Source organism: Scyliorhinus torazame, chromosome 13 (assembly GCF_047496885.1).
Source record: "Scyliorhinus torazame isolate Kashiwa2021f chromosome 13, sScyTor2.1, whole genome shotgun sequence".
NCBI classification, from domain to species: domain Eukaryota; kingdom Metazoa; phylum Chordata; class Chondrichthyes; order Carcharhiniformes; family Scyliorhinidae; genus Scyliorhinus; species Scyliorhinus torazame.
Genome location: NC_092719.1, coordinates 178,397,378 through 178,409,126, shown reverse-complemented (window position 1 = coordinate 178,409,126; position 11,749 = coordinate 178,397,378). Strand labels below are relative to the sequence as shown.

Genomic DNA, 11,749 nt, shown 5'->3' with positions numbered 1-11,749 from the left:
GGTCTCCACAGTGATTGCCCCGCCACCCCGCCACCATTGTTGACCTCAAGTGCGCTGGCATGTCGGCGCTATGATCTCAGACTTAACGCAGAAAAACTCCTTCACCTTGCACTGCAATCTGTTGACCGCATCGACAACTCTGCTGGATATTCCTGTTGTTACAGCTCCAACTACAGGAAGTAACCAAGCATTGGTTAAGTCTTTTACCTGACAGAACAGCTTGATTCAAATTAGCAGAAACCATTTAACAGTTGAACGCAATCACTCATAATAATTAATTAATAAATGAGGAACAAAATTACTGCCTGATAGCTACAAGAAACTCTCAGAATTCCTTTTTAGTTGTTAAAAAATTTATTATTTTGTCATGGCATAGCACCTCTCGAACAAAACTTGCATTTCTAAGCCCTTAAAGTTGAATATTCTTGTAGACTCTCAAATCTTCGAAGCAACATTTAAAAAACAGTTTTTTAATTAAAATCTTCAAAGTCATAAAATAAACATTTTTTTTTAAAATTATGCCAGCAGTAAAATGGAGGCAGTGAGTTACTTATGCTCTCTGACTTGTATAAAACTCCATCATTTATTGTTGTAAACATCAGTCAAATTATGAGTTACTTTGGTTCAAGTCTGCTCCATAAAGGAGAGTGAAAATTAACTGTTAAATTCACATCGACACTAAACAAAATGCCTTTATGGTTAGAGGAAAAAATGTAACTAAGTAAATGGGATTTTTATTGTATTGAAAGAAACTGAAATTTAACAGAATCGGCAATATTAATTGATGAAAAGCAAAAACTTACATTTACAAAATGCCTTTGATGTTGAGAGGAACATGGATGTGTTTAAGTAGGAAATTCCAAAGCACACGGCCATGGTAGATGAAAGCAGAGCCACTAATGGCAGAGAGAAAGAGAGTACACAAGAGACCAGTTTCAGAGAAACAGATATTCAAGGAATGTAGCTGTTGGACTAAGTAGTCATCAGGAGAGGCAAGGTAATGAACGGATTTCAACACAAACATGTAGATCATTTAGGAGAGAGTGATAGGTAAGTAGGACTTTTGTGTGGGTAAGGGTACAAGCAGTAAAATTTTGGGTGAGCTGTAGTTTATGGAGTGGCTGATGCTTTAACAAAACTGGTTAGTTAATGGTGGAGGTGGGCAATGTTACAGTGGTGGAAGTGGCAAGAATTTTATTGGAGGAGATGGAGTTGAAAGCTCAACATGGACTTAAATAGGATGCTGAGATTATGAATAGTTCAGTTCAGTCTGAGACAGCAGCCATGGACGGGGATGAAGTCACCGTCAAGTGTTTAACATACTTGTAGGATATTCTTCTGCCTATATTAGCACTGACATTAGCCTGTCTATATTAGCACTGACATTAGCCTGTTTATTTTATTGGACTGATTCCTGCATTAAAATAAAACAAAGAGCGGAGGAAAATAATACAAATGTATTAAGCATTATTCTACAAATACCACTAAGTCATTTCTATTATCTAATGCCTTCAATTCCTATCCAATCCTCGGGCAGGTAGCCTTTTTATATAATTTTAGGGGTGGGGGGAAAGAGAGTAAACTGGTAAAGTATGGTGTTATTTGAAACAAATCAGGAGCTGTAACCATCTGTCCACCATTAAATTGGCATATTTTGTGCATATGGGCTCACCACTGGAACAGAAACAAAAACTTAACAGTGGCTGTAAAACAATAGGCAACAATTGTCACTCTGAAGACTACTTCAAGGTTTTTACAGGTAAGTAAATTCCAAGGAACACCCATGGTATATTTCCAATACAAACAAATCACTGAAAAGAATCAAACTTCAGCCCATTATGCTTCCCAAATGGGGATTACTGGCTAGTCCCCAATTACGTCTTTCACAGTTTTTATGATTGCCTTTGCATCAATCTCAAACCTTTCGAGTAGCTCCGCTGGTTTTGCACTAAATGGTACACCAGACACTGCCATACGGTGTACTAGAATGGTAGGTTCTAAAGCAAGACTAGCTGCCACTGCTTCACCAAGACCACCTGCAAGCAAATAGAAAAGCTATTAATGGTGTAGATGTATAAATAGGTGTACTTATGTGGAATAGCAATAGTAAACTTTTGTTTAATATAAAATATACAGAAAATATAGACAGACAAAAAAATACTAATTCTGTAGTAATTGCAAAAGTACAAGAGTATCACGGGTATAGGATTTAACTTTTCTTATGAACAGTTAAGGAAATCAGAAATATATTATCTGAATATTAAGTTAATCAAAAAAATATTGGGCAGCAGCTTATAAATAGGGATGTAAATTGATGCACTGGAAGGAGACAAGAAGGTCGCACTGATCCATGATTTCTCATTCAGGAGTACGATAAATAACAAACAGATCCACTGCACAGACTTGATAAAGAGACAATAACCAGACGTGGTTGTGATGCATGGGCATAATGGCATTATGTTACAAGGATGATTTTATATTATCACCCCAGCAACTACCTCTTCAGTTGGTTCATCTATACGTTTGCCTCTCAATATGTTCAAGCAGGCAACAGGAATGATTTCAATTATATATTCTATCAGTTATACATTGCATACCATTTTCTCTATATGTCAGTTGGCTGTCTCCTGTACCTCATCAGGAATCTCAGGTTACCTGCATAGTCATCAGGGATGCGCCACACAGGGTACAAACAAGTCATGCAAAAGCAGTGAGTGGTCCTTTTAAGATGTGCACAATAGCTGGGTGGCAATTTTAAACAGCCTACAGAGTGCAAGAAATAGATTGTGCACAGCAAAGGGAAATTAGAGGGAACATTTGCTGGTAGGAAAGGAAAATAGTAGCACTGTGGTTAGCACTGTTGCTTCACAGCGCCAGGGTCCCAGGTTCGATTCCCGACTTGGGTCATGGTCTGTGCAGAGTCTGCATGCTCTCCCGGTGTCTGCGTGGGTTTCCTCCAGGTGCTCCGGTTTCGTCCCACAAGTCCCGAAAGACGTGCTGTTAGGTAATTTGGACATTCTGAATTCTCCCTCTGTGTACCCGAACAGGTGCCGGAATGTGGCGACTAGGGGCTTTTAACAGTTACTTCATTGCAGTGTTAATAGAAGCCTACTTGTGACAATAAAGATCATTATTACTATTAGTAGTATGGCCATATAATTTTGTAGCTGTAATTAAAGAAAAGTTGAATAAAATCTTAATTGGCAGGTTTTTGTGGTTTATTTGTAATAATATCTTGAACATATTCTGAAGTTGTTGTACAATTCTATAACATTGTTTAAGATAAGGTGGTGGAACTAGCTAAATTGATCTTAGAGAACTAGCATGTATTTGATGTGCTGAAAAGCCTACTTCTGTGCTGTAACCATTCCGTGATTCTACACAAACAAGAGCTCCTTGGAGTTGTCTTGCTGTGGCTTATTGAAGCAATTAAGACATATTTTCGATCTACAGAGGTCATCCCTGGAATGTAATCGATAATTTCATACTTGGTACTTAAATCTTATATACTGAATTGTCTCGGCATCTTGGGTTAAAATTGTCTCAGTGCTCATCCAACCTTTACAGAGAATACAGAATGTGCGGGTGATCTGTCTCAATAGCTGAACAAATGTTATGAACGGTGTGCGAAAATGCAAACATACAATGAACCATTACAAACTATAAAACGAACCACAGTTCCACCTTACATGTACAAATCCAAATGCATTTTAAAACAGTACCTTCATAATAGTGGTCCTCCACGGTGATAACATGCTTTTTTTTGGTGCCTTTACTACAACAAATGATGGTTTTATCATCAAGTGGCTTGATTGTAAATGGGTCAACCACTCGGATAAATATACCTGTAAAATATTGCATATTTTACCATGTTCATTTGGTTGTAAATAATGCAAATATCTTAACCATTTTCAAGTACAGATTCCAAAAATTCCTTAGACACAAGGAAATGAGTGAAGAGAATAGTGACAATTTGAAAGTTTGATCTATTTTGCTGGAAACTTTGCCGATACACTGAAATCCTTGACCTCATTTATTTTTTAAAATATTTTTATTCAAGACAGTTTCCATTATACACAACAATCAATCAACTTTATACAACTTTTATAATAACTACCCATATGTATCATAAATCTTCCTCCTGCGCCCAGAACTTGTAGGATGAGTCCATTCCTGCTGGGATAAATTTGTGTTTCTACATATAACAACATTGACTCCAGCCTAAAATGTTGCCTGAACTGGTTCCAAACTTCTAAATATATTTTATTCCATACCATACAGAGAGTTTCACATTCATAAAAACCAAATCAAAGTACAGTTCGCCATTTTTCCATCTCTTTTACAAACTTAAAAATAACCCCCCCCCCACCCCCATATACTCGCTGGCAACAAGCAGGCCCTTGAAATTCTCCATTTGCAGAAATTCTGCCACAGCCTCCAATCATGCCAACGCCCTCAGTGGCACGGATGACTTCCAACCCTGTAGGATTCGCTGCCAGGCAGAGAGGCGAAGGCCATGACATCCTTGACCTTACAGAAGCTCCGATCTACCAAAGATTACCACCAAAGGGCACGGCCCCATCCTCACAATCTTCGACAATGTCTCAAATGCCGACATCCTAAACCCGACAATTTTGGGATGGACCAAAACACATGCATGTGATTCGCCGGACCCTTTGTGCACCTCACACTTATTCTCCACCTCCCGGAAGAACCCACTCATGTGTGCACGAGTCATATGAGCCCTGTGAACCACATTAAATTGTATCAGGCTCATCCTGGCACAGAAGAAGGTAGAGTTCACCCGATGACTCCATGTTTGCATTTTGGAGCGGTTTGGCATTGGGACCAGGTTTGGATCGTGAGTGAGACTGTTATACAGGGAATCTAAGGCTTGTGTTCTCACGAATAGTACGAGTTCAAAATATTTCCAGTTGGACAGAGAAATAAAGCAGGGGTGCCCCATGTCCCCTCCAGAGAACCCAGTGGCATGGTGCAACAACAACAATCTCTCCCTCAATGTCAGCAAAACTAAGTGCTGGTCATGGACTTCAGGAAGCGAATGTGTCGTTCACACCTCTGTCTGCATCAATGGTGCCGAGTTGAAGATTGTTGACAACTTCAAATTCCTAGGTGTACACATCACTAACAATCTGTCCTGGTCCACCCACGTCAAAGTTATGACCAAGAAAGCACAACAGCACCTATACTTCCTCAGGAAACTAAGGAAATACAGCATGTCCATATTGATTCCCATCAAATTTTACAGATGTACCACAGAAAGCACCCAATCTGGCTGCATCACAGTTTGGTATGGGAACTGCTCGTAAGAAACTACAGAGAGTCATGAACACAGCCCAGTCCTCCAGCTCCTCTGGCAATCCGACTGTTTGTAAATTTGTGTCATCAACTCTTGCCATCAACAATTTATGGGTTTCTCCCAGCATTGCCACCACGCCTCCAAAGACATGATCTGGTCACTGTGATCAGACACCATCCACTCCAGCTCTCAGATCGTCGCACCTTGCAACCCATACACTGCTCCACCCGTTCCAAAGTCCTGCTAAGAGGGGTTACTGTCCTTCAATCGTCTTTGAATAGGTCCTTCCGCATCTCCTGCCGTTGCTTCCTAAATTCCCTTTTGATGAACTCCAACAACTGACACACAGGCAGTGGGGTAGGTTACGACGACACGGCAAGTTCCATCATAATTTCTATTGCTTCGCCACGAGTCATCCACCTCTTGAATCGAGGCTTCATTCGATTTAAGTCAGGTGTTGTAACCTGCTGAGATTCCACATTGGAGGAGAAACCAGCACATTCCAGTTACTTTGCACTTTTTCCCCACGAAAACTCCAATTAACCTGGTAGAAAGGGCCAAAACCTGAGCCTCCAAGCGGGAGCCATTTTGCGTGCAACCCATCAGCTCATGGAAGCCACCAGAAGTCATGGTTCCAAATGCTATTACCATCAGGCTCGGAGAGTACAGGACCGGTGAGAATGGAAGAGGAGCCATCGTCAATGTCCTCAAACACGACGCTGTACAGGAAACCTCCTCAATTTTCCCCCAAATCGACCTTTCTCCACCACCCATTTCCAAACTTTCAATATTCGCTGCCCCATAGTAATTCATCAAATTAGGCAACACCAGTCTCTCTGACTGCCTATCTCTCTGCAAAACCTTTCTCCGGACCAGAGGAATCTTGCCCACTCATACAAAGTTCGAAACCAGTTTGTTAATCTTCACAAAAAAAAGGGAAAAAAGATTGGAAGACTCTGAAGGACAAATAAGAATATTGGAAGGACCATCATTTTCATCGTTTGGCTCCGTCCTGCCAACAATACCAGGAGGGCATCCCACCTTTTCAAATCCTCTTTCACCCCTCTACCAGACGGGCCAGATTTAGCTTAAGCAACAATGCCCAATCATCTGCATTCCCATATATTTCAAACTCGACCAGGCCAACCGAAATGGCAATTTCTTCAGACCCGGAACCTGTCTGAGGGTTCACCGGAAATACCTCCCTCTTCCCCATATTGAGTTTATAACTTATAACCCAAAAAGGAACCAAACTTACTAAATACTTCCATAATCGTTCCCACACCGAAGAGAGGGTCTATTACACGCAACAATAAGTCGTCCACATAAGGGACACGTAATGCTCCACATCTCCCTTCTCTGTACCCTTTCACTCTGTTGACAACCTCAGTGTAATAGCCAGCGGTTCAACTGGCAATGCAAAATGTAACAGGGAAAAGGGGACACATGCCTTGTTCTCCTAGAAAGATAAAAATACCACAAGCTTAATGCGTTGGTATGAACGCTCTCAATGGGGGCCCCATACGACAATAACATCCAAAAGATGAACCTAGGTCCAAACCCAAAATGCCACAATATCTCAAAGAGATACCCCCAGATAACAAATTATTGAACATACCCAGCAGATGGGGCCCCAGCGCTGTCACAAATTTTTAATAAAACTCAACTGGGAATCAGTCCAGGTCCGGTGCCTTCCCAGACTGCACAGAATCAATTCACTTCATAATTTCCTCCAGCCAGAGTGGAGCCTCAAGTCTCCACGCTTCTCACCTCTCCACCACCGAGAAGTCCAAACCATCCAAGAATTATGTATCAGAGCCATCCTCCAGAATCTCCAACCTGTACAACCCCCGGTAAAAGTCTCAAACACCCCATTCATCCTTCCTGGATCAGAAACCACTCCGACCCCCGGGAGGCTGCCTGCCGCCTCAAATGGTGAGCCAATACCTACTTCTCCCAATGCTCATAAAATGCCTCTCGTACACGACAAAGCTGGTCAACGACTTTCTTCGTCGATACCAATTCAAACTCCTTCTGGAGTTTCTTCCTCTCTGTCAACAATTCCTCCTTGGGGGTAGCTAAGTGATAATAATAATCTTTATTGTCACAAGTAGGTTTACATTAACACTGCAATGAAATTACTGTGAAAATCCCCTAGTCGCCACATTCCAGCGCCTGTTCCGGTCCACAGAGGGAGAATTCAGAATGTCCAAATGACCTAACAGCACGTCTTTCGGGACTTGAAAGGAAACCGGGGCACCTGGAGGAAACCCACGCAGACACGGGGAGAACATGCAGACTCCACACAGACAGTGACCCAAGTCGGGAATCGAACCTGGGACCCTGGCGTTGTGAAACAACAGTGCTAACCATTGTACTACCGTGCCGGTCCACTGCCAGAAAAGCCTCATCAAACTCGGTTTCTCCAGCCTTCCCACCTTGTCCCCGAGCGCCTGAATTGAGATAGGTTCCCCCCCTAATCACTACCTTTAAGGGTTGGTTTAGCACAGGGCTAAATAGCTGGCTTTTAAAACAGACCAAGGCAGGCCAGCAGCACGGTTCAATTCCGTTCCAGCCTCCCAGAACAGGCGCCGGAATGTGGCGACTAGGGGCTTTTCACAGTAACTTAATTTGAAGCTTGCTTGTGACAATAATCGATTTTCATTTCAATTAACGCCTCCCCCTAATCACCGCCTCCCCCTAATCACCGCCTTTAATGCCTCCCCCGCTTTTAATGCCTCCCAGAACGTGAAAGGCGAGACCTCCGCGCTCTTATTAAGCTCCACGTATGTCCCGTGAGCAGTGGCTATCCTCTCACACATCCCCTTATGCACTAACAATGCTGGGTGTAACCCCTCTCCAAACACAAATCTACATAGTGCGGAGTGTGACTGGATATGACAATTGCCGAATATTCCGAAGCCACCACCCCAAGCAGCAGCACCGTATCCACTAAACAAAGTCAATGTGGGCATAAACCCAGTGCACATGCAAAAATAACTCCTTCTCCATCAGGTGTCTAAATCTCCACAGATCCGACCCCCCCCAATTTCCTCCACGAACCCGAGCAGCTCCTTCGCCACCCCCGATGTCTTAAGGGATTTCACTCACCATCAGGTATCTTACCCCCAGATCCACCATTGTTACCCACTGAGAAGGCCATCCTCTTATTGATGAGCAGTGCGGTTCCCCTCGTCCTCGGTTCGAAACATGAGCAGAACACTGGTCCCACCCACCCACTCTTTCAACCTCGTGTGATCCCTTATTCTCAGCTGAGTTTCCTGTAAGAAAACCACATCCGCCTTCAAGCTCTTTAAATGGGCGAACACCCAAGATCTTTTAACTGGCCCACTTAACCCCCTCACGTTACAGGTGACCAGTCTGGTCGGGGCCCCACCCAATCAGCCATACATTATTCATAAGGGAATCCAACAGGACCCTGCCTCACCCAGATTCCAGGCCAAACAAGATATCCACCATCATCTTCCTCCACCCAACGACAATTGCTGAATATCCAGGCCCTACCACCCCGGCAAACAGCACTGTACCCTACACAAAATTAATGCGGGGGGAAAACCCTGTGCACATGTGAGAAGAACTATACTCCTCCGGTGTCTAAATCTCCACGGATCCACACCCCCCATCTGCTCCATGAACACGTGCACCTCAATGTCTTAAGGGATTTGGGGCACGACCTGTAGCTCAACAAAGAGACCGTCACAGTCAGTACCCACCCTTCCCCCTAACCCCACCCCCTTCACATCAAACCAACTGTTCCTTCCTCCCCCATCAACTCCTCTTCCCCACCCTTCCCCAAAACAAAGAAAACATAACCACCCTAGGGTTGTTAGCCCAACAAACAAAGAAAATAACCCCCCCCCCCCCCAACTTGCCGCGGCTTTCACCCCTACTCCACTTCTTTAACCAGCATCTCTGCTAGCAGCGTGACCCCCACCTGCGGAGTACCGCAGGTTGTATTTTCTAACATTCCACACATAGCTACCCCTACCCACACCTAATTTTGATCTTGTACACCACACCAATCCACCCCCATACCTTCTGCCCCGTCCCCCAACATTCCCAGTAATTGCTTAAAAATATCACAAACCCATACCCTATAAGTAGAGTTACAGATATTACAGAAATATACAATATAAAAAACAAAAACCCAATAAGAACTAAGCAAAATACACCTACAAAACTTCACCACACAGGTGAAACCACCCAATGCATTTAAATGGCCCCCAGTCCATGCTCCTTAATAAAGTTGTTCGCCTCCTTCAGTGTGTCGAAATAATTGTCTCTGCCCCATGTGAACCACAGGCAGGACAGGTACGCCATTCTGAATTTCACCTTGCTCTTGAAAAAAGAGTAGACTTGGCCGTATTAAACTCGGCTAACCTTTTTGCCAGTTCCGCTCCCAAGTCCTGGTAAATTCTAACCGTAAGGCCTTCCTATCTGCACTCTCATGTCTCCTTCGCCCACCTCAGGATCTTTTGATTGTCGGAGTACCCATGGAGTCGGACTATGATTGCCCACGACGGCTCCCTGGATCTGGGCTTCTTCCTTCGCGACCAATGGGTCCAGTCCACTTCAGGAGGCCGTGCAAAGACTCCCACCTCCACCAACTGCTGGACCATCTTTGCCACATACTTTGTGGCCTTCGCTCCTTCTATGCTCTCAGGCAGTCCAGCAATCCTCAGATTTTGTCATCCGGAGCGATTCTCGGAGTCAATCTTGGCCTTCATTATTTTCTTTGCCCCTCCACCATCATCACCTCTGCCGCCAAGGAGGCAAACCAGTCCTGATGATCTGAGACTGTCTCCTCCACCATCTGGATCGACAAATTCTGTGCCTCCAACTGGTGTTCCACACTTCCAGTGACCTCCTCCTAAATCTGCCTTCTAAATTTTCCCCCCAGGAACTCCACTGACTACTCAGTCGTCCACTGAACAGGCAACGGCGGCACTGGCCACTCCGCCATGTTTTCCCCTCCTGAACTATGCCACTCCAGAGTCCGATTAGAGCCCTTTACTCATCACATTCCCCGTTTGGTAACCTTTAGACATCTCACATCGAAGGAGGCATCATAACTCTTCCACTATATCACTTTTTCACCTGCACAGCGCCCGCTAAACGGGCAAAAAGGGCCAAAAATTAAATCCTCAGGCAGGAGCCACCATATGTGCTACCTCTCAATTCATGGCCGCCACCGGAATTCTCTTGACCTCATTTATAAATACTTTCAAGCCTTTGTCCCATCCTATATCTAATCTCCTCCAGACCTTTGCTTTTCCAAAAGGCTTTGTACTTCCTCAGTGCATTCTTTTTTCCTTTACCATACTGTTAGCAGCATGTTCTTGAGTGCCTTAATCCCACTGTCTGGATTTCTGTCCCTCTGAATTCCTCTTCCCACCATTAAAACCCCTCCTGTTTCAATTACCCCTTGTAGCATAGCTGGGCGTGCACATCTCTCCAAAATTAAAGAAATAATACTGATCATTAGTTGCAGAATAATTCACAGATTTTATATTTTCTTTAATACAAAGGATAAAGGAAATCGGAAACAAAAACAGAAAATGCTGGAATCCGTCAGCAAGTCTGGTAGTATCCATGGTGAAGGAAACAGAGCTAACATTTAAGATCTCTCCACACACAGTTAGTTCTGTTGAGTGTTTCCAGTACTGTCTTTATTAACCTTTCCTTTTCTGATTCTTATTTAATAGGTGGAACAATAACCCATTTGATCCCCTAGTCAGCCCTCCAATATATAACCCAAGTTAATACTTTAGAGTCACACTGAAGAGAGTGAAGCATTGTGTGAGGATTTCAGTTCCACAATAAATTAAATCCCATGAAGGTGCTCAAGTAGAAATTAAATTTCATAACCTTTCATCAATAGCAAGTAAATCAATTTTATTCTACAATTGATGCATTGGTGGTCATTTTCCGGGATTCTATAGACAAAAAGGGAGGTAGAGAGCAAGCAGGGCATTATAGACTGGTAAGCCTAACATCGGTAGTGGGGAAAATGCTTGAATCCATTATCAAGGACTTTATAGCGGGACATTTAGAAAGCAGTAGCAGGATCAGTCAGAGCCAGCATGGATTTATGAAGGGAAAATCATGCTTGACTAATCTGTTGGAATTCCTTGAAGAAGTAACCAGTACAGTCGACAAGGGAGCCAGTCGATGTGGTATATTTGGACTTTCAGAAGGCATTTGACAAAGTCCCGCATAAGAGATTATTGTGCAAAATTAAAGCGCATAGGATTGGGAGAAATGTATTGAGGTGGACAGAAAACTGGTTGGCAAAGAGGAAACAAAGAGCAGGGATTAATGGGTCTGTTTCAAATTGGCAGGCAGTAACCAGTGGGGTACCACAGGGATCAGTGCTGGGACCCCAGCTATTCACAATGTATATTAATG

General features: G+C 43.4%; 1 protein-coding gene across 3 annotated transcripts in view; it reads right to left on the bottom strand.

Moving 5' to 3' along the window:
* Positions 1–335: 335 nt before the first annotated feature.
* Positions 336–11,749, bottom strand: part of LOC140388396 (transketolase-like) — a 69,758-nt gene continuing 58,344 nt past the window's right edge. For all 3 annotated transcript variants that reach the window (XM_072472497.1, XM_072472499.1, XM_072472500.1), the window contains exons 13-14: positions 3,723–3,845; positions 336–2,036 (exon numbers count right to left, since the gene is read on the bottom strand). In XM_072472497.1, coding sequence (XP_072328598.1) covers positions 1,864–2,036; positions 3,723–3,845 — 296 coding nt within the window. In that variant the 3' untranslated portion in view covers positions 336–1,863. The remainder of the gene's footprint in view (positions 2,037–3,722; positions 3,846–11,749) is intronic.